At 42.9% G+C, this 25,278-nt stretch overlaps 2 protein-coding genes across 2 annotated transcripts; one reads left to right on the top strand and one right to left on the bottom strand.

Annotated features, from left to right (window-relative positions):
* Positions 1–3,550, top strand: si:cabz01007794.1 (putative ferric-chelate reductase 1). Its single transcript, XM_068749198.1, has 7 exons — positions 1–84; positions 458–562; positions 1,012–1,212; positions 1,912–2,013; positions 2,222–2,357; positions 2,617–2,784; positions 3,073–3,550. The coding sequence occupies exons 2-7, from the start codon at positions 464–466 to the stop codon at positions 3,123–3,125; spliced, it is 759 nt and encodes a 252-aa protein (XP_068605299.1). The 5' UTR covers positions 1–84; positions 458–463; the 3' UTR covers positions 3,126–3,550.
* A 252-nt stretch (positions 3,551–3,802) lies between these two features.
* LOC137904418 (heterogeneous nuclear ribonucleoprotein C-like) lies at positions 3,803–10,303 on the bottom strand. Its single transcript, XM_068748595.1, has 9 exons — positions 10,220–10,303; positions 8,394–8,479; positions 7,958–8,217; positions 5,994–6,066; positions 5,797–5,847; positions 5,434–5,603; positions 4,842–4,955; positions 4,512–4,684; positions 3,803–4,150 (listed from the first exon to the last, which is right to left on the bottom strand). The coding sequence occupies exons 2-9, from the start codon at positions 8,396–8,398 to the stop codon at positions 4,049–4,051; spliced, it is 948 nt and encodes a 315-aa protein (XP_068604696.1). The 5' UTR covers positions 8,399–8,479; positions 10,220–10,303; the 3' UTR covers positions 3,803–4,048.
* Between the last annotated feature and the right edge of the window lie 14,975 nt (positions 10,304–25,278).

Here is a 25,278-nt window from a genome sequence, read left to right as displayed (position 1 = left end):
TCCCCGCAGGGATCGTCTTCACAGACGAGCAGACAGCCGGCGCAGGACATTCTCACAGCTCATCATCCGATCCCTAAAACCAAGGTGAGTGTCTCTGCTCGGGATTCTCTTACGGCATTGCATTTCAATTGTGTCATTTTTTATTTCAATTGGATTCATTTGCGGAAATTAAATACTTTGTTGTTGTTTTTTGCTATAAAATACAAATAAACTATATTTGACAAGCCCCTTATATATAAGTACACAGAGAAGTTTAAATAGTGATTAGTCGCTTTGTTAACTTTGTCACAAAGGCTGGAAAAAAGAGAAAAAGTCATTCCTATTCCTCCGATATCATAATTACATCCTCCTTGTATTGTCGTAACATAGTTATTATTGTTTTGGAAGCTATAAATGACTATTTCTAACAGTAGCTGTATGTTATTTATTTTTTGGGTCCATTTCCTGTTCCCCCCAGTCAGAAATGGAACGAGGATTTCTCCTGCTGCTTGCAGCTCTGATGCTCTACGTGTCCCCGGCTGTCCACGGAACGTCTCATTTATCGTTTGACAACTCGAGCCAGGTCGGCGTTCTTTCTCTTTTATCCCGTCGGTGTAAATAAATATCATTTCAAAAATGATAATGGCTAAAACTACTCTTGAAACTGAAATAAATCCTGTATAAAAAGTGCAGTAATTCAAACTCAGAATACTTTTGACTTGATTTAGTATCTTTTAACTTATACTTCAATTAATTTAGAATTGATTCTCCTTTTATTTATAACTCAGTTCAAGTTAATAAAGACAAAAAAATGTAGAGACATTCTAGCATTTTTATTTTATTTTTTACCCTAGAATGGGGTCAAGAACCCCCCCCCCCCCAAAACCCCCAGCCGGTTCGGTTCTGAACCTGAATGACCGAGAATCTTCACAGACATTTCAAAAAGGAAAATACTCTGAAACCCTGGAATAAACTGTATTTAATCGACTGAGAGGAAAGTATGTGAGTATGTTTTGTGTTTGTGTCTCCCAGCCGAACATCACCCGGGATGGTTGTGGAACCACCAAACTGTGTGTCGAGAACCCGGCTGGATGCATCCCTTGTGCCGGAAACAGCTGCTTGTTTTCCTCTTTGGTAATTGGAATGGCGATGCCTCCCAACGGTTATCAGGCCACCGTCCAACTCTCAGGAGAGTCCGGGGGATATGTCGCAATAGGACTTATAATGTCTCAGGTAATGCACATGTTACACTTAAAAAAGAAAAAAGGGAAAGAACATAATATATCTAGGTATTTTCACTTAATACAGAAAAAGCAGCCACCGTTTAACAAAGTAAAACATTTCCAACAAAGTTGAAAAATAAGATTTCTAATTATAATAACAGCCGCTTTCCAAGTATTGCATCCCGTTCTAAAACAAATATGTTCAGCCTGACCTCAGAAGCAAATTGCTTTTTTTGTTTTACATTTTCTTTCAACATTATTTATTTTGCTGCAAAGACATTCAACTTGACATGTAAGAAAAGTACTTCATTGTAGTTAATGCCTTAGAGGTAGCAGTAATAGTAAAAGTAGTCGAATGTGTTCTAAGTAGTACTGCGGTCCTCGAGATGCAGGACTGATGGCCGCGACACGACGTCAGCGTCGCTTTGCTGCTTCCTAGAAGCACCGTTTGTCCTCAGACGTGTTGACGGAGTAGCGCCATGTGGTGTGAGTCACATGTCTTTTTGTTCAACTGAGAGACATGAAGACTGAAGAAATTCAAACACGAGAAAGCAGGGAAGTAGAAGTAAAAAAAAAAACAACACAGCACAATGATTGCAAAGTTATTCACACAAAGGGAACCAGAAAGACTGGAAACTGAACTCAGTCTGAGGCTGTGCGAGAGCAGGGCGCCTCATTCCGTCTCCTCCCTCTCCCTCTCCCTCTCCAGGACATCACCAAGCTGTTTGCCTGCGGTCAGAACAATGGAACGTTTGCCTTCGTCACCGCAGAGCTGAACACCACCAGCAACATGATCACCGGAGTGGAGACGGTAAGGTCTCAAACCGACGGATGCACCAAAAGCCCAAAATAAAACCATCATGATATGGACGTTTGGAGGACATTGTCTTATTTTGGCGGGACGGGTCTTTTTTTGACAACATTGTCCTGAAGTCTTGTCGTGGGATTCGTTCCTGTCGTCCTTTAATTTGAGCATCGCATTAATAACGCGTGTTTGACGTTTCCCATTTCTTGCTCAGAGGGTCACAGGAATTCGATACAGGTTGAACGGAACTATGATCGAATGCGATTTCAATATCACAAGCGTCAACGCCACCGGCAGCAACTCCGGCACCACCTTCAACGTCACGCTGGGCGTTGGGACGCTGAATGGAAGTAAGCAGACACTCAACACGATGTCCATCCAGCATTAATGTCTCTCCATCGTCCAGCGGGACGAATCGTATTCCTCCTCTTAAAGTGATTTGCATTGTGCGTATGGATTCCTTTAGCCCACGTCCGGGGTGTCCCAAATTTGGGATAGGCCCCACACAACACCCGTGATCTTTCAGATGTAACTTGGATGCATTTATTTGACATTAAGCCGCATTGATCTGTGATATAATCCCCCACCTCTCTGTCTGCCCCCCCCCAGCGACCCTCGGTCCCTTCAATGCCTCGCTGACCACCGGCCCCCTGAACCTTGCTGACCCGGCCGCTAACACCGTGGTCAACAGCACCACAGCTTCTCCCAATGTCACAACCACTGTCAACAGCACCACAGCCTCATCAGCAGGCTCCACGGGGCCAGGCCACGCCCCCGGTAAGCAGCAATAACACACACATACATATACATACACTGTACACACATACATACATATGTGATCGTGGATTTATTCGTCCACGTCTGAGATGTTTGATCAGCGTAATAACGAGGGATGAAATTTGTTTTTGCAATCGTCGCGTGATTGGCAAAGCGCCGAGTATTAACAGTAACCGGCCGGTCCAGACCGACGGGTTCGACCGGACCGGGCGCACCCCGGAGCGCGTCGCCGGCGCCCTGCGTGTGAGAACCAGCATGTGATCAAGGCCTTGTCTCTCCCCCCGCCAGCTGTGCTGATCCTGCTGGGGGCCTTCTTCGTGTTCCCCATGCTTGGGGCCTGAGGGCCTCGACCCCCCCCCCGGACCAGTCTGATGCTATGAAGACGCCTTTGCGCTGGATTTACGCATGATTGTCAAACGTTATATTTGAATGCATTTATTTGGATCCTTTTGCACTTTGATTCTCTGGTTTAAGTTCTTATTTGCAGACACTTCTTTGGCAACTAGAGGAACTCTTCGGGTTCTTACGAGGATGACGGAACGTTGATCTTCTGCTCTTGAACTTGTTTAAACAGCACCTGAAGCTGAATCCGATGCCACAAGATGAACTTCCATGGCTTTATCTTGGACCCATTAACCCCCCCCAGGCCAAGATGGTTCAGGATGTACATGGACATTGTGTATTTTATGTACTGGTTTACTTTGTCGTACTTTCTGCTAATAAATGACTAAAATAATTCAACTGGAGTTCGAGTTGCGAGGTTGAAAACCCATCTGACTGCAGCTCATTGTGTACTGATCAGAACTACTTGATGCTCTAAGTGATGTCAGAACCGGTGAACAAAGTCCAGAGTGTTCTAATTTCACCGTGGAGAACCTGCAGGAACGAGGGCGTGTTCTCCGTTAAACAAACGGGTTCCTGCCCTCGGGGGGGGGGGGGGGAATCGTCCATTTCATCTTTATACAATCAGCAACGTTGAACAGTGGAGATTAAAAAAAAGGGAAAGAGAAGCTTCCCTATTTTAATATTTTATTGCAATTTATTCCTTTTAGTTAAATTGAAACTGAACAGTATAAAAAAAGTGACAACACAGACACACGTTTAAAGTAAAACCTTCTGGAGCTCACGTTCCTCCTCGCGGTCAGACAGTCGGACAGCGTGCGTTGGCTTTCCTCTTATATCTACGAGTGTTAAAACAAGAGTCACAGTTCCTTTTGGAAGTGGCGTGTTCGCTGCAGGGGGCAGGGCGGGGCGCGGTCCGTGTCTACGAGTCCACTTCACCGTTGACGCTGTCGCCATCGTTGTCGCCTTCCACGTGCTCTCCTTCCTCCTCCTCGTCCTCCTCCTCCCTCTCTTGACTCTTTACCTGGAGGCGGAAGATATCGAGTCGTTTATAAAAGCACCTGTGAAAAGATACGTTTCAAGATGACAGATTCTCATCTAAAGATTAAAAATGGTCACAGATTTGAGCAGCGGCCAACAAACAACAAAGCAAGGATGTGTGACCATGTGTGACCCCCCCCCAGCAGGCGTGCAGTAATCGTCACATGGACAGAGATGCAGATCTCCAGTAGACGTTTGAGCTCAGAGCTGAAGTGGCTTCATGGAGCAGATCGGGCATTTCTTTATTCTATCGTCAATAATAAAAACCATCCAGTGATCGTCCCCGTTTATGCTGGGAACCTGGAGGGACTGCTACGATGGTCTGACTTGACCTTCAATCTCACCTCTTCCTCTTCCAGCAGGTCTCCCTCCTCCAGCTCCTCGTCGTCGTCGTCGTCTTCATCCGAGTCGTTCAACTCCTGACTGTCTCTGTCTCTCTTCAGGCCCTCATCTTTTTTGTGGCTTGGGCGTGGCGGGGAGGTCACTTCTCCGGGCTCCGTTTTGATGCTCTTAGCTCCTGCCAAACAGGACGGTGAAGTTCGGTTGCTTGTTCCGGACCAGCCGGTGCTTTCGGCTTTATATTTGTGAAACATGATCGCTCGGCTGGAGGTTTCAGTTTAAACCCATGCAGCGGACAGGCTCTCTCTGCTTAACACCCCCCCCCTCCGCCCTACCAGACTTCTTGTTGTGGTCTTTCTCCATGCGCTCCAGGCTCTCCAGCAGGTCGTCCACCTTGCTTTTGATTTGGGTCAACTCCCGCTTGACTGTCTGCAACTCGTCCACTCTCACTACAGAGAAAAGAGAAAGTGGTGGAGACACAATGTCTCCAACATGTACACTATTAAAAAAGTCTTCTTTTTTTTTTTACAGTTTAGGTAGTTCAACTCTGAAATGGTTTAACTCCAGAAGTCAAACGAGCTCTAATTTTATGTTATGTGACTGCAGCTATTTTTTTTTAAACGGTAAAAGCAAATCTATGCTGCGCCTCAACTGCCTGTCAGACAGCACAATGGGCTTCACTATCACACACGCAGTGGAAGAAATGCAGAGAGGCGAGACAAATGCCATCAGGCCCAAAATACCAACACAGACTTTTCATCAAGCAGGGCACATGTCGGCCTGACTTTAATCTCCAACAAAGGATCGTGTCCAACGTGAACATTCGTACGACTCCATCGCATTAGTCGTCTGCCTGGATGCCCGTCTCTTTTCTGCTAATGGGTCCAGAAAGCTCCAGATGATCCAACAGGCAGTCAGAACATTTACTTGTTTTGGACGAGGAGGTCCTCGGACTGCTCTTGGAGGAAGATGAGAAGTTGGTTTTGTTACGCCGGCTGCTTCCTCCACTCAGGCTGATCCGCGGGCGCTTGGGTGGGATCGCAGCCCGTGACAAGGGGGGAGGGAGAGCGGGAACCCGGGATGGGTACGAGTACATTCTGGTTTCGAGCACGGAATAACGAAAGGACAGATTAAACTCGGTCCTGGATTCTGAACTGTGTTTGTTGCTGCTCTAGTATTTGTTGATACACTGAAATTACGCAACACTGTTTTCTTTCACAACCAGAAGTTCAAGAAATAGAGCCAACAGTGCCAGACAGGTGAGCCGCCGGATGAGATTATTAAACTCACCTGTCATAATAATCTCTCTGAAAGTCACACTCCAGATCAAAGGAGGAGCCGCTGCTCGGGAAGAAGAATGAGGCGGGACCAAGACAGCAAGTATGGAGGAGGGGAGACAAAGATTTCACGCTGACTTTTCTGGCTCAATGCCCGGACAGATTGTCGTGCTCTTTTGTCTCTGCAGGAGTAACAATGCTGTGACCGACCTGTACATGTCTCCAGCTGAACGCTTGCTTGTTTTGGGCCGTTGGGGTTTGGGTTCACCAGCCAGGTTGATGTCTGACAAAAAAAACACACACATCAGTGAGAGGGTTTCAGATCCAAACTCTTAATGTCCAAAACGTTCGAAACCGAGGAGCACAACCCAAATGTGTTTTACTCGCGCCTGCTATCCCTCCATGCTCCACTAACGCCTCTGCCAAGGAGGTTATATTCTGGTTCTCTCGGTTAGCAGGACTATTGAAAACATCCAGAGCAACCTTTTGAGAAGGCGTAGTTGCCCAATCTTTTTTTAAAGATTAGATTTTTACCATTGCGGACTAGCTGCGACTAATTTGTGCTTCTCATTTTGTAGATGCCTATTAAGCTTTGGACAAAAACGACAAGATGACCTCCACACAAGAAAAAAGCCAACATCGGCTTCTGATCTCGAGCCAAGTTAATATTCCAGATCTCCAGAAAGCTTACATTTACAAAGGCTCACAGAAAGGTTGGTACTGCGAGATAACAAGTACCGGTACTAATGATACAGACTGGAAGCTGAGATGAAATTGTAGTCTGAACTGTGCTGAACCAGTTCGGTGTAAAAGGTTCCCGAGGCAGATACTGGAGAATAAATATCAAACTAATGACAACAATGACAACAATAAAACCTGTAGCAGCAGGGCTTTCCTCTAGAAGGGGCATTCTGAGCATCAAACTATCATGTGACTCTTTTAGGTACAATGGAATAATGGGTCCAGCCTCATCATGGCTTTGTGCCGCCCTGAGATTTAGTTTACACCGTTTTCTCTTCTTGAAGTTTGAGTTTCACCTCCGTAACATGATGCGATGAGGCCCAGAACAAAAGCACTCGTCTCAAGAACGTGAGTTTAACATGATTGTACCAACTGGAATTTGAGAAACTCCAACAATATGCAACTTAGAAAAAGATAATCCCTGGTGCAGTGCAGGTTTCCATGAGGAAGTGGGGGATTATGCGAAAAGATTCCAAGATCATGACTTACCGATATTTCTCAAGAAAAAAGCAAAGAAATGATGTTAGAAAGATTTTATTATTATTAAAAGTGCACCAGAAATTGGCTGTTGCTCAGTTGGTAGAGTGGTCAGTAAATCGGTGGTTTGAATCCCAGCTCTGACTGTCCGCATGTCAAAGTGTCCGTGGGCAAGACACTGAACCCCAAATGTCTCCCAGTGGGTCTGGCAGCACCTTGCATGGCAGCAGCCGCCCACTGGAGGGTGAATGTGTGTGTGGATGGGTGAATGTGAGGCCTCATGTAACACCGGAAAGGTGGGAAAAGCGCTTTACAAGTGCAGTCCATTTACCATTTACCAGAAATTCATGTTTTAGGTATGTGTAGACCAGTGCTTCTCAATTATTTTCTGTCGCGCCCCCCCTAGGAAGAAAAAAACATTTCGCCCCCCCCCCCGAAAAAACCCCCCCACTCTTCTATCCTTATTAACATACAAAGAAATATGAAAAAGAAAGAAATATAGATCAACTTACAACAAAGAATAACTTTATTACCATTTTGTTTAGTCTGCAACAGAAAATGAGGAAGTCTGGTCTTTCTTCTTCTCCCACCGTAGATTGTTTACAACCGCTCTTCTTCTGCTAATCCTCCCTGCGCGCACTCTGACAATCAGGGCGCCACTACCAACTACTGGAGTGGATGTGCAATTACACTTTACTCTCATAAGGCAAAAAAACATTTTCTCCGCGATCACAGGCGCCCCCCCTGACATCGCACCGCGCCCCCCTGGGGGGGCGCGCCCCACCATTTGAGAACCACTGGTGTAGACCCCCCCCCGCCCAGTTTGACATTGGTATCTTGAAGTAGATTGGGCAAACTACAGGCCAAAAACTTGCTTTAATCAGTTCCACTTTTTTTTAATAATTTGAAAAACTGTCCCTCTGTCAAGAAAGTCCAGCAACAGAAACAAAGCTCACCAAGCACTTGTCCCACGATCATCCTCCCGTCCTCCGAGATGACAGCAGCGCGGGCGTTCCTCTCGTTGGCATACTGGACGAAGGCGTAGCCCTTGTGGATGGAACAGCCGACAACCTTGCCGTATTTGGAGAAGATGGCCTCAACATCTGCCTTGGTGACCACCAGGGTGTTGAGGTTGCCGATGAAGACCCGGGAGTTGAGGGAGCGCTGGTCAGTCTTGTTGGTGACATTGCTGCTGGCCATCAGGCTGCTGGAACGACTATCGGGAAGACGCACAGAAAGCAGCCCAAAAATGAGTCCAAGTCAAATTCACTCGTCTTTTCTGGTGTCATTCCGTGATTTAGGGATTCCGCCAAAGTGGACGGCGCCAGCAGCACTAAAGCAACGACACGAAGAGGAACTCGCCCCGGAAAACGGGGTCAAACATTCACTCACTCCATAGCGTCTGTGTGCTGGCTGGGGTGTCGTCTGACACGGTGGGCTAGTGTCTGGACCTTCACCTTCTCTCCTCACGATTTATACTGTGGGGACAGAAAACACACCTCAGTCAAACTGAGCTGGCTGTAGGACACGGGTCAGTGAAAAGACACAGCGACACGAAAAAGCATGCGCCTCCAAGATTTAAAACAATTAATCTAATAATACTAGCCACTTGGGGGTGAAACAACGTGGAAGGTGGACAAAGAGGTGCATTAGGTGGACTCTAAGGCCGAGTTCACACTGCAGGGCTTAATGCTCAATTTGGAGTTTCTTGTGAAATCCGTTTTTTTTTTTTGCGAGTTCGTGACGTGACTCGTATGTGATCTCCTGCGTGAACGCCAAGAGTGCCGTATTTTAAAGAAGATTAAAAAGGTTTCAAACACCGCCCGGTTCCGAAAAGGCCCCTCGTTCTGAATAGAGCTGCCCCCCCCCCCCCATTGAACAGACTCTGCATTGTGGTCCTCCATGGTTTGCTTATCCTGCTCACTTGAACGCACCATAGAGACGCACGTCTCGTATCGGTGATGTGTAGGTCGGATAAACAGTACTCTCAGTGTAACCTCGTAGTTCAAGCCATTTAGGATTGATCCCAGCAGAGGATCAAGTTGAACGACCATATGCTCTGATGAGATTTAATTAAATCTTTACTTTATGTTGCGGTATTGATGACACTCGTACCACAATCTGCAATGACTTGTTTGATGTTTCTTTGGAAACGGTTCATAAAGTTCTGCCACTCAGTCCAATTTATTTCAGGCTATAACCATGTTGGGATTCACTACAAAGTTCTGTTGCTAATCCAATAATTATAATACTAGAGCCGAGCTTCTATACTGTCAGAAAATATGCAGACAGGGTTTTTATTATGGCAATTGCAATAATAGCATTTAGCAATGAAGACTGGAATGGATATTTATGATTGTGTCTTGAATCTATGCGGGTTTAGAGACAAAGTTGATTTAGATGCACCTGAAAAAACAATATTCTTTGATACCCGCTTGATTATTATAACGTGAAAATATACAATAAAAAACTGAAGGCAATCCAGAGCTTCCAAAATCAGGAAAAACAATTATTCATCATGAGAAATATACCCAACAAAAAACTAAACTAAATACAGCTTTGGCTGCATGAGAAAAGCAAAATATCGCGATTACCGGTATATAAAATTACCTAAAACATGGACAACACACCAGCATGGAAGGTCGACAGCGCCACCATCAGGCTTTCGTGTAAAACACAGGCCCTGTGCTAGCATCGGCTAGCATGGCCGACGTTAGCCAACCACGAAATTAAAAGAACAAAAATACAATGCAGTAAACTCAGCTCATCTGCTTGGAAAACCTGCAGACAGGTCTTGAATTTGTAGTGGAGAATACGAGATCGATAACGGATAAGGATCAGGCCACGGCTATGAAACCAAGAGACACTCATATTCTTAGCTAGCGCTAACCTAGCTGGGAGCTGGATGAGAGCGTGCAAAGACACAGCAGTCCCATCAACGAAGTCTTACATGCTGCAAAAAACAAAACCACAGAACCTCAAAAATGTATGAAACTGGAGCTAAAAATAATCCAAGGCGCATTTTTAAAAGCACGACCACCGCTATGTTTTCGTGGAGTGCGCGTCCCGAAATTAGCCAAGCTAGCTATGACGCTGGCTGGCGTATATTATGCTCTGTCCACTGGCAAAATAAAAAACAAAACAAAAAGCATCGTCGGAAAATGTCCCAAAACAAAAAGGAAGGAAAAAAGAAAAATATCTCGGACCAAAATACTCACCGCGATCTTTACGAGTAAAACGACCTGGTTTAAGTCAAGCGATCCGAGCCCCTTAGCAACAAGCTAGCTCCCCTCGTCAGCGAGATAACGCACCGAGTCGGCGCATTGGCGGGGAGGGGCGCTGGTTTTGTTGCGCAGAGTAGCCAGAGGGAGCGGGGTCACTCCAGACTCCAGACTCCTGCAGTTTTAAATGTTATTGTCTTTGAAAATCAATTCTGCCTTTAACCGCGACTTGTTTAACTTTCAGATACTTTTACTTTGATGTATTTTATCACACACAAGCAAATGGAGAGATGAATTACTTGTAAATAATGTCATTGTTAGTTTTTATATTTTATTTTTGTTGATCCGAAAATAATTACTACTAATGCTGGCAGCTTCACCTTACAGTTACGTTACACTTATAAACTCTATACATTAGAATGATCAACACTACATTAAACTCCTTTATAATGACAATCGGTCTTTAAAAAAACACACCGATGTTTATTTTTTTTATTGTTTTTTATTTATTTTATTATTGCCTTGTGCTTTTGAACAGTCAAACTGGCCTATTAAAATGTCATGACGACTGCCTAAGTGGCTGTCAGCCCAATGGCGTGCGTCATACTTTCATATTTTATTGGCAGTGACTTTATGTGGTCAGGTTTAGGGTTAGGTTTCACGTGAAATAATGAGGAAAGAACAGGGTAACAGTGAGCAATTTTTGCAACATTAATCTTCGACATTTTCTTTCATGTCAAAATACATTTGTAAATCACACTGTATAATTTTTCCAATTCTTCTGTATTTTTATTGCATACATGTTGGAAAGGGGCAGAGGCTGTTGTGTTACCACAATCAGCCAGGAGGCGACACTGCTCTTATGACGACAAAGACATTTAGAGAGTGGACAAGACATTAGACACATTCTGCTTTTAGAGAACAGAACAATGAAATAAAAATAAATAAATGATGCTGTCCCACATTTATTTATTACTGATTCCTGTATTTAGTGGGCTCATGCCATGTAAATAATAAGGCCATGTTTAAACAATTTGGTGGAAAAGTGACCCGAGTCTAAAGGTTTTCTTAAATACTTTACTTTTGATGTCATAGTGATTTCAGCATGCTAAGTGATTGTGCACACAAAGTGAGCACAATATCTTTTTCACTGAAAGCTGAAATAATTTCTGGCCTGATTTGCCCCATGAGTGTCCATCCATCCATCAATCCATCCATCCGTCCGTCCATCCATCCATCCATCCCTTTTCTCAGTCGTCTCATCTACAGCTGCTTTATCTGCCTTGTGGGTCTCGGTGTTGCTGGAGTCTATCTCAGCTATGGTCGAGAGGCGGGGTACACTCTGGATGAGACGCCAGCTCATCGAGGGGCCACACAAAGACAGACAATCACTCATGTAGTAGTAGTAGTAGTAGTAGTAGTAGTAGCAGTAATCTTATTTTATGACCCTGCTAATGAGTAAACGAGGTTATAAGCATGGTATGTCATGAATTCATGGCTGGGTTGGTAACTAATGTTCAATTTAACCCTGATTAACAATAACACTAATAATATCATAAGTCACTAAATGCGCTGTGAAAAAAAGATCATTATTATTTCTGAACGACTGCCCTGCAGGTGTAAGAGAGGCGAGTGGATGGCAAGCAGAACAAACCAGTAGCAGCTGTTTTCTGTACTGAGTTAGCGGATGAAAGCCGTACAATGTCCCAATTTTTCTTGGAGAATGAGTCCTTTTGTGAATTGTTTGCACCCATCTGGTTTCGTTTGGAGCACTGTCCCAGAGGATTTGTTTACAGCTCTGTGCATCATTGCGGGAATCAGAAATACAACGTTGACTTGCAGTTTCATTGTGTAATCAGATATGCAGATTAAAGGTTCCTCTGCTTGTTTGCCTCCTTTGTGTATTTATGTAAGTCTTATCGGTGTAAAGAAGGGTCCAGATGTTTGACAGGCTCTCAAAGAGTGTGCCCAAATTTTGATGGGATTTATACAAATGAGGGAGGCACGAGGAGTCCACCTCCTGATGGAGTAGAGGGCTTTATTTAGTATAGTCTTTACCCTCGAATCCTTTACACAGTCAGTAAAGAGTTAAAAAAACATAAAAACTTATAAGCCTGTACTGAAATACAGGGTTACAACAGAAAATACAATATATGTATATATATATATTGCTATAGTAATACCCGTTCAAATATCACAATAGTGTGTAGTAAACTGTAATGAAATTATGCAAAAGTCCCTATTGTGATAGCAAAAGAGATACAACATCAAAAACATCCAACTAACCACAAACGTCTTATGTCTTGCTGCTTAACTTGTGTGCTCTCCCGTCAATATTTATGATTTGACACTGTTTTCATCTCCATCTGCTGGAGAGGAAATAGTTTCTCTGCTCTCTTCTTCAAGCTAATTTGATCACACAAGCACGGTTTTTGGAACGTGACGTTTGGGGGCAAATCGTGAATGTTGCACAAGTTGATGTGGAAACCTGAAACCTCCAACAAACTCAATGGATGTGATGTAGAAAACATATTGTGTCCAGCTGTTAAACTTTTGAAATGGAAAGAAGTATTTGCATGTTTATAGAACCCGACATTTTAATACAAGAAGTGGAGATTTGAAGAGATTTGAACATTTCTTTGGAAAAAAGTATACTATAGTATAGAATCTTTATGCCTAAAACGTTTGCATTGGTTGGGATCATGTCAACAGTAAATTAAAGCTCACCATCCATTATACTGCATATTTATAATGAATTTTTTTTTGTTACCTCTACCAAGGAGGTTGTGTTTTTGTCACTATTTATCTGGTTGTTTGTTAGCAACATAACTCAAAAATTGTGGAGGGTTTTTGATGAAATCTTTGGGATTTTTCGCCTCAGAACAAGCGATTAATTCAATTCAATTTTCAATTCCGTTTTATTTCTATAGTGCTAGAGCATAGCAGAAAGTTAAGGCACTTTACAGGATTAGCAGGGAAAGACAGAACCCAACTTGACACACAAGAGCAAACACTTTGGTAACGGAGGCAAGAAAACACTCCCTTTTATCAGGCAGAAACCTTGGACAGAACCTAGGGTCCTAGGCTCATGGTGGGCGGCCATCTGTCTGACCGGCTGAGTTGAGATGGAGAGAGAGAGAGAAAGACAGCGGTAGAAAGACAAAGACAAGGACAGGTACAGGAAAAGAGTGACAGAGAGATTTTAGAGGCAATCTGGATCACCGTCCAGCTCCAGAAATTGTTTCAATGATTCTTTATCATTGACAGAATATTTTCAACACACAATACAGGATAAATTCCCAAGAGGATCTCTACAGGATATCAAAGATTGATCTGGCTCCTGGCATAATTCCAGGTGCTATGATCCAGATCAAGAAAAAAATAATGGATCTTTGGAATTTTCATCACTGCAAGGGAACAAAATAAGACATAGACATGAAATAAACACCAAAATATATCTAAAACACTGAGGAATCAGAAGTGTGCGAACAGACTCATTTGGTGCTAGATCCAAACGAAAACTGGCATGTACCAAATAAGTGATTTTTGTGAATAACTACTGAACTAATAAAGATATCAAATTGAATTCAATCACTAAAGGTATGCTTTCATGGTCAAGTAATCTAAAACCATAGATACTACAATAAATGTTTGACTATTATTTACGGAGGGTAACTGAGGTGCATGGAGGACGTCTGAGCTCTGTGAGTGCTATTCTAGTTAAAAATATGTGATATCCTAATCTGTGGTTGTTAACAGTGAAAACACCAGGTCTAAGTTAGCATCCAATAAACTCACGGAATGAAGTTGTGTGCACCATAAAGTATGTATTATAGTTATTCTGAATGGCTGACAAGTCATCATTAAAACCAAAAATTCAAGCTAAAGTTACAACTTGAAAGCTCAACTTAATCATAGTAATAATGTTACAACGTCATTTGTGTTGATTGCACAACACCGATTTGAGGGAGCCAATTAATAGATATGCTGCTTTAGTGAACGCTTCGCCACATGATTCCTGTGATGTTTCCCCCCTCTTCGTTTCCACTTCAGCATTCCGCTGATTTATGTAATGTGGCTGGAATGAAAAGTGCTGCACAGGGGGTGGAAATGTGGCTTTGTGAGGAGATGGGGAGCTTGTTTTAATCATTACTGTCATGGAGCCTGAGCTGGGGAATCGTGCTTCATACTCGGTCTCAGCTGGTGTTCTCATTGTAAAAAATGTTGACTCACAGTTCATCTGATCACTGATTACAGCATTTATTCCAATAAATGTGACTTTTAAGGGCATCTCAAACAAGACTTGTGCTCTTTCATGCAGAATTATCTTAATAGGTCTTTGGAAGGTCGATCAGGTTGTTGATCATCATTACCAGTGAATCAGCGATTATTTCACCAGATGCTCATATTGTTGATGTAACTTAAGCATTCACATGGTAACACTGTGTTTCTATAGAGGTTATAACTCATATAGTCTTTTATATTTTGATCGAAACACATTTGTTCATTTTGACACAGCTGTTGAATCTGCTGAAAACATTACTGCAAGTTCAAATGTTTGGAAAAAGAGGATAAAAGTCGACTTTTGGGTTGGCTCGACATTTTATGGATGTTCCGAGACTTAGGATATATTAGTTTGAAAGAGATAATCTCAAAATGAGGCTTTTTACCTTGCTTTCATCACAAAATCAAAAATGTTCATGTGGAATTAAAGTTGTAATCTGACCTAAATTTCACATGATTTTGTCATTAATTTGTTTTTAAAGGTTTTAGTGTATTGCCTCTTCCATTAAGTGTTTTTTTTGGGGATTTGTAACTAACAGTCATCTGTTTCATGCACTTTTCTCTGCATCAAATAAACTTTTGATGAACACAATTTAATACTGCTGTTCTGGTGCATCGTAGAAGTTATATCTTAAATACATACTTTATTGCTCATGTTTATATTCGGGATTTAAGATGACTTGATGCATTTAAGTGTGCAGAGTCACAGAGTGTTAGCATGTCTAAAAACATACCTTTCACAAACATTAACTAGAAAAAGACAATCAGAGACTGCAGACCCTCGCCTCCAATAGACTATTCCATCTTGTGAGACAGTAAACAGGGCTTCCGGATCAGAGGGGCCAAACCTGCGCTAGCTTGCTGCTCCGGAACAGGAAAAGATACAACTACAACTGTTGAACTGTAACATATATGAAACTAGAATTCCTCCCCCATTCCCGGGGAGGACAGAGCCACGGACAGAACCTTGCTTGTGTAAAAATTTCAAGTCGATTGGGTTACTAGTTTTTGAGTTATGCGCGCGGACAGACAAACAGACAGACAAACAAACAGACAGACAAACGGACCCAATTGCAATACCCTCGCCTCCCCTTCGGCGAGGGTAACAAGAGAAAATCTGAGCTGCCTCCGAGGGGAGTTGTTCCGGAAGACACAAAAAGCAAGGAGAGCTGAGCAGAGGGTGGCTTTCACATTTTATTATTATGGAGACAAAGATAAACGGGAAATTATGGATCGACCGTGAAAGAAACAAAGATTTATTTCTTTATTAACTGCTCTTTTTGTGTGTTTTTATGTATTTTTTTTACAAACCAAATTCGATAACTGAGACCATAAAATGCAGCTTTTGTGACACACATATCAGACAGCGTTGTCTTATATAAATTCACATCATCAGATGATTGCAAAAAAAAAGTTTGGGTTTTCTGTTGTGACGCACATATTCTTGTAGAGATAAAAACAACAACAACAACAACCCTGAACCAAAGGAAATAACAGGACTGGATTTGTGCTGAATTAGTTTAAAATATAAATCCCCTCAAACAATGACAGTCTCCCACAGTTTGATGTGGTAATAACTCAAGACATTCAAACAAGCAACAAAAGAGAAATAATGAGATATATCTTGAAACTTAATACCACAGTTAAACAAGCCATTGCACATCATCACATGATCTATATTTGTATATACCGGTAGTCTTGTTTCGTTTTTCTTTCGGATTAGCTCAGAGCAGACGGCTTTAAATTCACAACTTAAAATAAACTCCATGTTTTTTTGGGGGGGGGGGGTTCTGCCAAAACCTCATGACATATTCACTCGAGGCTTCGGCGAGGGTAACAATCCTGTGCAATCCTGTTTGGATATATTATTCCAAGCCAGAGGGGGGCTTTTTTGCACACTCAGGGGTGACACAGGTGGATAATATGTTTGTAACCTTTTTTTTGCAAGAGTATATCCAGTTAATACGCAGAGGATTTTTACAGGATGATTCTAAATGTCAGATTATTTCTGGGGGTTATAATATAATAGAAACTAGAAAACGACAATCAGAGATTGCAGACCCCGCCTCCAAAAGACTATTTGAACTTGTGAGACAGTAAACAGGGCTTCCGGATCAGAGGGGCCAAACCTGCTCTAGCTTGCTGCTCCGGAACGTACTACAAGACTCCTTCTGGACTCTTTTTCCCATCATGCCATTCGTGTCCCTCCCTCTTAAAGTGGCAGTTTACAGCACAGGTACAATTCCAGATGTAAAAATAATTCTAGAATCTGGATCCAGATCCGGATCAACGCCATTCTCGGGGAGGACCGAGCCACGGACAGAACCTTGCTTGTGTAAAATTTTCAAGTCGATTGGGTTACTAGTTTTTGACTTATGCGCTCGGACAGACAAACAGACAGAAAACTCTGACATTGGCTTTGAGTCATGTTTCCATTAGAGACCTGGACACGCCATAATTTTCACTCTCCTTTTAGCGCTGCCCTAGTTTTTAATGCTCAGGGGCCCCAAACTCATGGCCCGCGGGCCACTTGCGGCCCTTTGGATGATAATTTGTGGCCCGCAGAACGAAATTTTATGTGATTGAGGCCCGTGAATTTTATATTTATTTTTTTATTCAATTAATGCTATCTTAAGAATGTCTTTTGAGTTTTCGATTGTAAAAAATGCTGAAAAGAGGTTAGAATTTAAAGTGTTCTCAAAGCCACTTACCTACTTGTGTGTGGAAGATTCCTTTTATCTTGCGCAAGCAGAGAAACATTTCACAACATCTCATAGCCATCACTTCTTATTGCTGTGTTTGAAAAAAGTATGTTTGACTTTAGAGTTGGATGAAATCAATATTACCCGTGTTGGATTCGGGATCATACAGATTTTATTGTGTTTTTCCATCAGTTGAAATGGTCTGATTTTAACAAACAATGTTTGGTGTGTTCCCTCTAATTTTTCGTGTGTCTGAGCAAACACACAAACTCCCTGAGCAGACCCTCGGACAAATGTGAGCAACGTCATAATAATACATTTTATGTTGAACGCACTTTATATTTGAAAGCAAACCTCAAAGTGCACAAGAGTATAAAAAAAACATAAAAACAAGAGATAAATCAACAAATAAAACATAAAATTAACAAGCAAAGGAGGTACAACATTTGTTTTTCTAAACAAGTATACAGAAGAGGAAAGGTGTTAACTGTGGATGATGGGTGATTTATATATAATAGTATTTTTTGGTTTATTAATGCAAGTATTTATGTTGAATATTTTGCTATAAACTGAATAATAGGGTAGACATTTTTTTAAATAAGTATTCCACTTCTTCCTACTCATTTTTTGAACAATGTTCTGCGTTTTGTTATGTCTTTTGTTTTTTATTAGTATTTCTTTCTTTTGTATGTACAAATACTTACATATTTTTATACATGTTCGAAAACAAAATTCATTCATTCATCCATTCATCCATTCATGTGGAACTCCTCGTCTCCAGAATACAGTATATAACCTCATGTGTCCTGTGTACTTCTCACGTCTCCAACGGTTGGACACGTTGTCCAGGTTGACGTCCTCGTCTGCCTGCAGCTTTGACTTTATGCATCGACTGGTCCAAACACTTCCAGACCATTTCTGGGTGCTACTTTAATACGCTTCACTAAACTAAGTTCTCTTTCACATTCTGCTCTGGATGCTTGAGATGCAGCACAAACAGCTGAGATGTTTGAGCTCCTAGATTTTAGTGCTGCAGAACCACGTCTGAGAAGGTGCTGATTGACCCACGTTTAAGTTCTAGCCTCATTATGGACTTGAATTCAACACATTCACTATTAATGACCAGCAGAATGTGGGTTCTGCAGAACAGCCTCACAGTAATGACCTCCAGAATGTGGGTTCTACAGAACAGCCTCACAGTAATGACCTCCAGAATGTGTGTTCTGCAGAACAGCCTCACAGTAATGACCTCCAGAATGTGGGTTCTGCAGAACAGCCTCACACTTTAATGACCTCCAGAATGTGGGTTCTACAGAACAGCCTCACAGTAATGACCTCCAGAATGTGGGTTCTGCAGAACAGCCTCACACTTTAATGACCTCCAGAATGTGGGTTCTGCAGAACAGCCTCACAGTAATGACCTCCAGAATGTGGGTTCTGCAGAACAGCCTCACAGTAATGACCTCCAGAATGTGGGTTCTGCAGAACAGCCTCACAGTAATGACCTCCAGAATGTGGGTTCTGCAGAACAGCCTCACAGTAATGACCTCCAGAATGTGGGTTCTGCAGAACAGCCTCACAGTAATGACCTCCAGAATGTGGGTTCTGCAGAACAGCCTCACTTTAATGACCTCCAGAATGTGGGTTCTGCAGAACAGCCTCACACTTTAATGACCTCCAGAATGTGGGTTCTACAGAACAGCCTCACAGTAATGACCTCCAGAATGTGGGTTCTGCAGAACAGCCTCACACTTTAATGACCTCCAGAATGTGGGTTCTGCAGAACAGCCTCACAGTAATGACCTCCAGAATGTGGGTTCTGCAGAACAGCCTCACAGTAATGACCTCCAGAATGTGGGTTCTGCAGAACAGCCTCACAGTAATGACCTCCAGAATGTGGGTTCTGCAGAACAGCCTCACAGTAATGACCTCCAGAATGTGGGTTCTGCAGAACAGCCTCACACTAATGACCTCCAGAATGTGGGTTCTGCAGAACAGCCTCACAGTAATGACCTCCAGAATGTGGGTTCTGCAGAACAGCCTCACACTAATGACCTCCAGAATGTGGGTTCTGCAGAACAGCCTCACAGTAATGACCTCCAGAATGTGGGTTCTGCAGAACAGCCTCACAGTAATGACCTCCAGAATGTGGGTTCTGCAGAACAGCCTCACACTTATCTGCCGGTGCAGCAATGTCTGCTGCTCCATACTCAGAAGTGACGTCAGAGCTCAGTGCCTCGACGTCAAAAACAGACAACTCCTCCTTCATCCTCTGGAAAGCATCTCCCCCAGTCTCTCCGTTTCTTCTGTTTGCGCTCCAGCTACAAAGAATCGCGTCTCCTTTTCACTCTGGCGTGCTGAGATGACGTCACCGCCCGTTCGCCTTGTCTTTATTATTAAGCGTCTTCCCTCCACATCGGCCACGCCGCGTTGTTCGCTCAAACACCTGTGGCGGCGGACGTCGATTAGCTGCGTAAAAACGCACGCGTCTCTCCTCGTTAGCTGCGGCAGCCGGTCACCGGTCACTCACTGGCTCACATTGAAAAGTAGCACAGCATGAATTTTAACTTTTTTCTTTTATTTTCAATTCAGGTTGGATTTTGTTTTTGCGCGCAGCGGAGGTTTTCGCTGCGCGAAGACCGCATCAGCAGTGCGCAATTGCGCACGCACGCAGCTTAGAGGGAACGTGGTTCGGTGGAATACCTGATGCTGCCCGACCTCACCCGGACTCTGCCTCCTGTGGCCCCCCCAGGTAATCTGAGTTTGTGACCCCTGATCGAGCTGCTAAATGTCTCTGGCTGCCTGGCTCGGTGAGTGGAAAAAAAACAAACTTGTTATATTTGTTAGCTGCAAATGAAAGTAATAATGAACTCAACTACTCAGACAGGTACTACAGGATTTATTCTGTGCGTTCAACATATTTTCATTCCATTGAATATTAAAATGGTCGTAATGTAGATTAACGCAGCAGGGATGTGTCCCTACATGGCTTTAAAAGTTTCACAGCCTAATTCTACTTTATATGTTGTTTTTTGGAGATGAGACAAGGCCTTCGTAAAAACATCACCCTTCCACCTTTGGTTACCGTGAGTTCTTCAGCATGAGCTTTGATTAAATCAAAGCATTGACAATGAAAAAACATTCCAGCATATACTGTATATTGGTGAATATAATCGGCAACAGGAGAAAAGTATTATGTCCTATTAATGTCTAACAGAGCCAGGAGCAACAAAGTCCACTGTTTTTACAGTAGTTGGTGTTGGTCCATAGACAACATGAAGGGAGTTGTTTCTTAGAAGGGTCACAAAAAAAAACAACAACATAGAGGCAGGGAAATGAAAAGGATCTGTAAGGAAGATCGAAGCCCTGGTTTCACTCGGCTGTCCTCGATTCATCCGCTTCCGGAGCAAAGCAGGTTTACGTTTGGAAATGTTATCACACACAAAAGAAGGTGTTTGTAAGGATTCAGAAGCCCCGCTGCAAATGGAGGGAGAAATGTTTGCAATGAATAAAATATACATTTTCAGTAATGGTTATTCCGGAAGTAATAGTTACAACCTTGGTTATAAGTGTATGTTTACAGTATAAATTCATTTTTTATCCCTTTTAATAAGCCATTTTCCTTATCTGGTTTCATTCCCAAATGCCTTCGCAACACGACTCCAAAACTTCCACTCCCCTTCGGCCAGAAAGCTATTTTTATCTGCCAAACAATCTGGGCTTCAAATGCAGTCTCACATTCCCCCCCCCCCCCACCTTTAATTCAGCCATTGTCTCTTTGTCACTAATAAATTACCTCTACAAGCAAACACGTGTGTCTGTAGCTCTTGTAGTGAGTGGAAAAACAGGTTCTGTTCAGTATTTGACAGTTTATTAAATTTCAGTCACAGTTTTTAAAGATCTCTTTAGTGTCCCCAGAGACAACGATGGAAAGACACCAAGCTTTGAGGAACGTGCTTCATCAGAGCTGCTCATCTCATCCTGTGTTTTGTGATGTAAATTTACACAGGGGCAGGACATTTCTATCAAATGAAATCAGACTCACTCCTGTGTAAAGGTGCGACGGGGGACAGTGTTTGACCTTTACACTTGCTTTACCTCTGGTTGATTCGTCTCACTCCTCTCTTCTTTCTGTTTTGATGGTTTGATTGATTGGAATCATTTTCGTTGACATGATTGGCTCAAGATTTACCGGAAGACCTCGCCATCAGCGCTAGTCGCGAGACCAAACTGTAAGAGTGTTCTTTATTGGCTGCTGCTTTTGCCATAAAATTGATGTTTGCTTGAAACTTTCTTCAACTGTTTAATTCCAGGCTTTTAAAGGGCCCTCTCCAGTTCGATATTTGTGTTGTTTCATTGCACTATTTCTCAGTTTCCCATTTGAGCTGCTGGGCGAGAACCTGGAAAGTGTTGCCTGATATTGACCTGCGTGATAATTTTGGCAGCATTCCTCATGTTTAACCAGACATGGGCTGTATCTATTTTCACTACGTTTCTGAGAGCAAATAGCACCCAAAACTCTGTTTGGAACGACACATTGGAGCCAGTCTGTGCCCACCAAACCAGTCTCGCTCCATCATAGAAGAGTTTTAGCAGACGCCCTAAGAAGCTGATCCTATTTCAAGGCGCTGGAGAGCCGGCTCCTCTCAGTGGAGTCCATCGGCGCTGCTGCTGGGCCTGCTGGGCCTGCTCTCCGGCTCTGCTGAGGCTGTCTTGTGGTTTAGTCTGAGCTACTGTCATTTCACTGGAATTTCCTGCCATCTGTGCTCTCACAGTTTCTCACAGATCCACACCTGCTTGTAAATGCTTTGCCAGGAGAGGAGGATGGAGGGATAGGTGAGCACTGATGGAAGAAGAGGAAGGCATCCACACCGTAAACACGCTTTATGTGTAAAGGAAATGCAACTTAGGTTGAAGAAAGCAAATGTAAGGCAGAATGATGACATCTCAAACTCCGATAGTGATGCTGACAGCCCAGCTGGGTTGTTAATGTAGCCGTGGTGGCGCTGAGATGTTTTTATTACCCCCGAGGTGGGGGTTCTGTCATCGCCGGCATTTGTTTGTCTGAGATAAATCCAACAATGGTTGGATTATTATTATTTCTGATGATTAAATGTATGTATATGAAGCATTTCACTGTGGCAGTATATCGCAGTTTAAGACTGTTTGTTTTTATTTCAGCCTAATTAGCAACATGAATTATTATATTAACTATAAATAATATAAATGAACTATGATGTGCTGGCGATGCGTCCGGGGTGTACCCCACCTCTTGCTCATGGCAAGCTGGGATAGCAACTCCCGTGACCCGTAAAGTGGAAAAGCAGCTGTCGATGAGACAATTGTTTCATCTTACGACAATTAGATTGTCTCATCTACAAGAAAATTGATGGATAAATGAAGAAAAATGATCCGACCTGTAAAAATATACAATGAGAAACAAAAGCTGCAGTTAGTTTGGCGATATAGTAAATTTGACATTTCTCGATGATTTATTGGAAGTACTGTAGGAGGGAGCTATGGGAGTGTCTAAAGTTAGCAGCAATGCGGACCGCTTTCTGAGATGATATGCCCGATTCCTGATCCAATAACGCGTCGTTATGCTGTGCAACATGAGACTCGGTTATTCGCAGTTTCCCACTGAGTTTCCTCTGACCCAAACTGCCTTTAAAAATGTGCAAGGAGCCAAATAATCTTTTCTGGCAACAACAAAGAAGCCTGCAGTGTTATGGATACGAATGATCACATCCATCACATTAAGTGAGGACATTCCACAGAAACAGTGCGCGTTTCATGTGGCTCACAGTTATCAAGAGGGTGCATCTAACTGAGTGTTTTTATTTTTCATGTGTGGATAGAATTCTTTGGAGCACATTCAAACGGCCTTCGTCCTCTGCATCTCCTCTTCCAGCGGGAGCGTTGGTATACCAGGGATGGAGGAGCGATCGCCTCCTCCTGTTGGGGTCTGGCGGTGGTTTGCATTCCTCTCGTCTTTTTCAAGCAGCTCTTGCAGCCAGCTGTGGTTTTGTCACCTGGATTTACGTTTGGCTCAAAATTTATACGTGAGCTCACACCATTGGCAGGATTTGTATCTGGAGGTTTGGCTTTTAAAATTTAGATATGCCAATATTTAAATAGCCAATATGTCTTTCATTTAGGCTACACCTATTGATGCAACAAAAACAGCAAAATTAAGACTATAATTTGCTTTTCCTCCGGGGGGGAAATGCAACCAAACACCGACTATTGTTTAGAAAGCTTCAGCCTTTAATTACATTTAACAGAATATTTCATTCATTTATTTTTGACCGCTTTGTCAGGCTCGAGCTTGGCCCGCGACCCGGTGCCGATCTCAGCAGTCAATGGGCGAAAGGCGGGGGACACCCTGGACAAGCTGCCAGGGCCACACAATCATTCACACACACACAAACACACACACACACACACATACTCACACGTATGGACAACTTAGTGTAACCAATTCAGATCATTTGCATGTTTTTGGAGGTGGGAGGAAGGGTGAGGGTTAACCCTGTATCTCATGGGTTATGTCTATCAGGAGTCTGCAGGCAGAGCAGGCGGGTCCTTATTGTTGCTGTGCTCACACCTGTAACAGGAGGATGTTAGCCAGTCTGCTGTCACTCATCGGAGCCACATCCCTGGTTTGGTGAGGCGGCTGACCTGTTTGTCTTCTCCGTTCTTTGTACAACTTTGAGGTGCTTTTTGTTCACAATTAAATGCTGGTTGCTGCTTTTGAAAATGGGGACCCCGAGGTGCAAATCAAAGTGAAAACTTTCCACCTCCGCTCAGAATTCTCCTTTATAGCCTTATTGGTCTCTCACGTCTTTCACAACAACACCTGAGACATGTGGGAAAGTGGTCAGCCAACCACCTTTAAGACATTTTGTTCTCCTACAAACATATTCCATTAAAATATACTACACATATGGGTACTTCTTTGCACAAAAGTATTCTGATCCAATCCAAGAACTAAGATCTGCAGCTCTTATTATCCTTCGCTAAGTCATAGAATCTGATATGATTTACACAGAAATGAAATAAAGGCAGTGTTCTCAAATGTACTTGGATATACATGATGCTAATTCCATATGGTTCTGTACTGAATATGCTATACCACCACCGACAATTAAAGATCTTTAAAAAAAAGTCTTATCGATTATGTTTGCGCAGTATATAAAAAAATAACAACCTTTAATTTAAAACAACATAAAAAAACCCTCATGCCTCATAAATGTTTCTAAGCTTCCTTTCATTTTTTTTGACTAAACAATCTAAAGAAGGGCTTCAGCATGTTTCAGTGGAACGTAAAAGCCCCGAACCATTTGCAAAAAAGGGCTTATTGTGAAATGAGTTCTTGTTTGTTTGTCATGAAATGCCACAGCTGTGTTTAGCTCAGCTTAACATGTGGGGCTTTAAAAGCCACCGCATGAGACGTGCCTGCTGTTTTATTGTTTGCATGCTCGGTTGTGGTTATGCGAGACGCTTTTCTTGGTTTTAATTTAGGATTCTTCTTTCTGGATCTGGGCCAAGAAATGGCTCCTGAACATTCAGGGGCAAGAAACCCCCCGTCTGCACCCTCGTTGTTTCTCAGTTGATGCTGGACTTTAATGACTAATAAAGATGACGTATCAGTAATATCCTTTGAGGTTTTTTCTCCTTCTCATTTTACATTTGAATCTTAAATGTAACGGTTGTTACCTTTGTACTGGGTAACAATTATATTTCAAACGCCTTGATTGATGACTTCTGCTGTGCACGTATCATTAATCCTGTCCAACTCTAATTAAGAACCAGCCACGCCTCCCATGACTGCTCTCCTATGTGACTCCACGGTGGCAACTCCTGCCCTTTACAGGAATAATTATAAAGCTGTAAACCCGACTGTACCAGGAAACTGTGGGGCAAGGACCCACACTTAGTAACTCCATCATCGGCTAATATAAACCGCAGAGGAGAACTTACTCATCCTCTCAGCTGGCTCGTGAAAGAACCATCTGCATGAAATCCCTTTGAATCTGTCGATGGCTATTAACGCCTGACAGGGATCCT

This window comes from Brachionichthys hirsutus, chromosome 15 (assembly GCF_040956055.1).
Source record: "Brachionichthys hirsutus isolate HB-005 chromosome 15, CSIRO-AGI_Bhir_v1, whole genome shotgun sequence".
In the NCBI taxonomy this organism is placed as follows: Eukaryota; Metazoa; Chordata; class Actinopteri; order Lophiiformes; family Brachionichthyidae; genus Brachionichthys; species Brachionichthys hirsutus.
The sequence above is the reverse complement of the archived record's forward strand: the minus strand, read 5'-3'. Positions and strand labels throughout refer to the sequence as shown.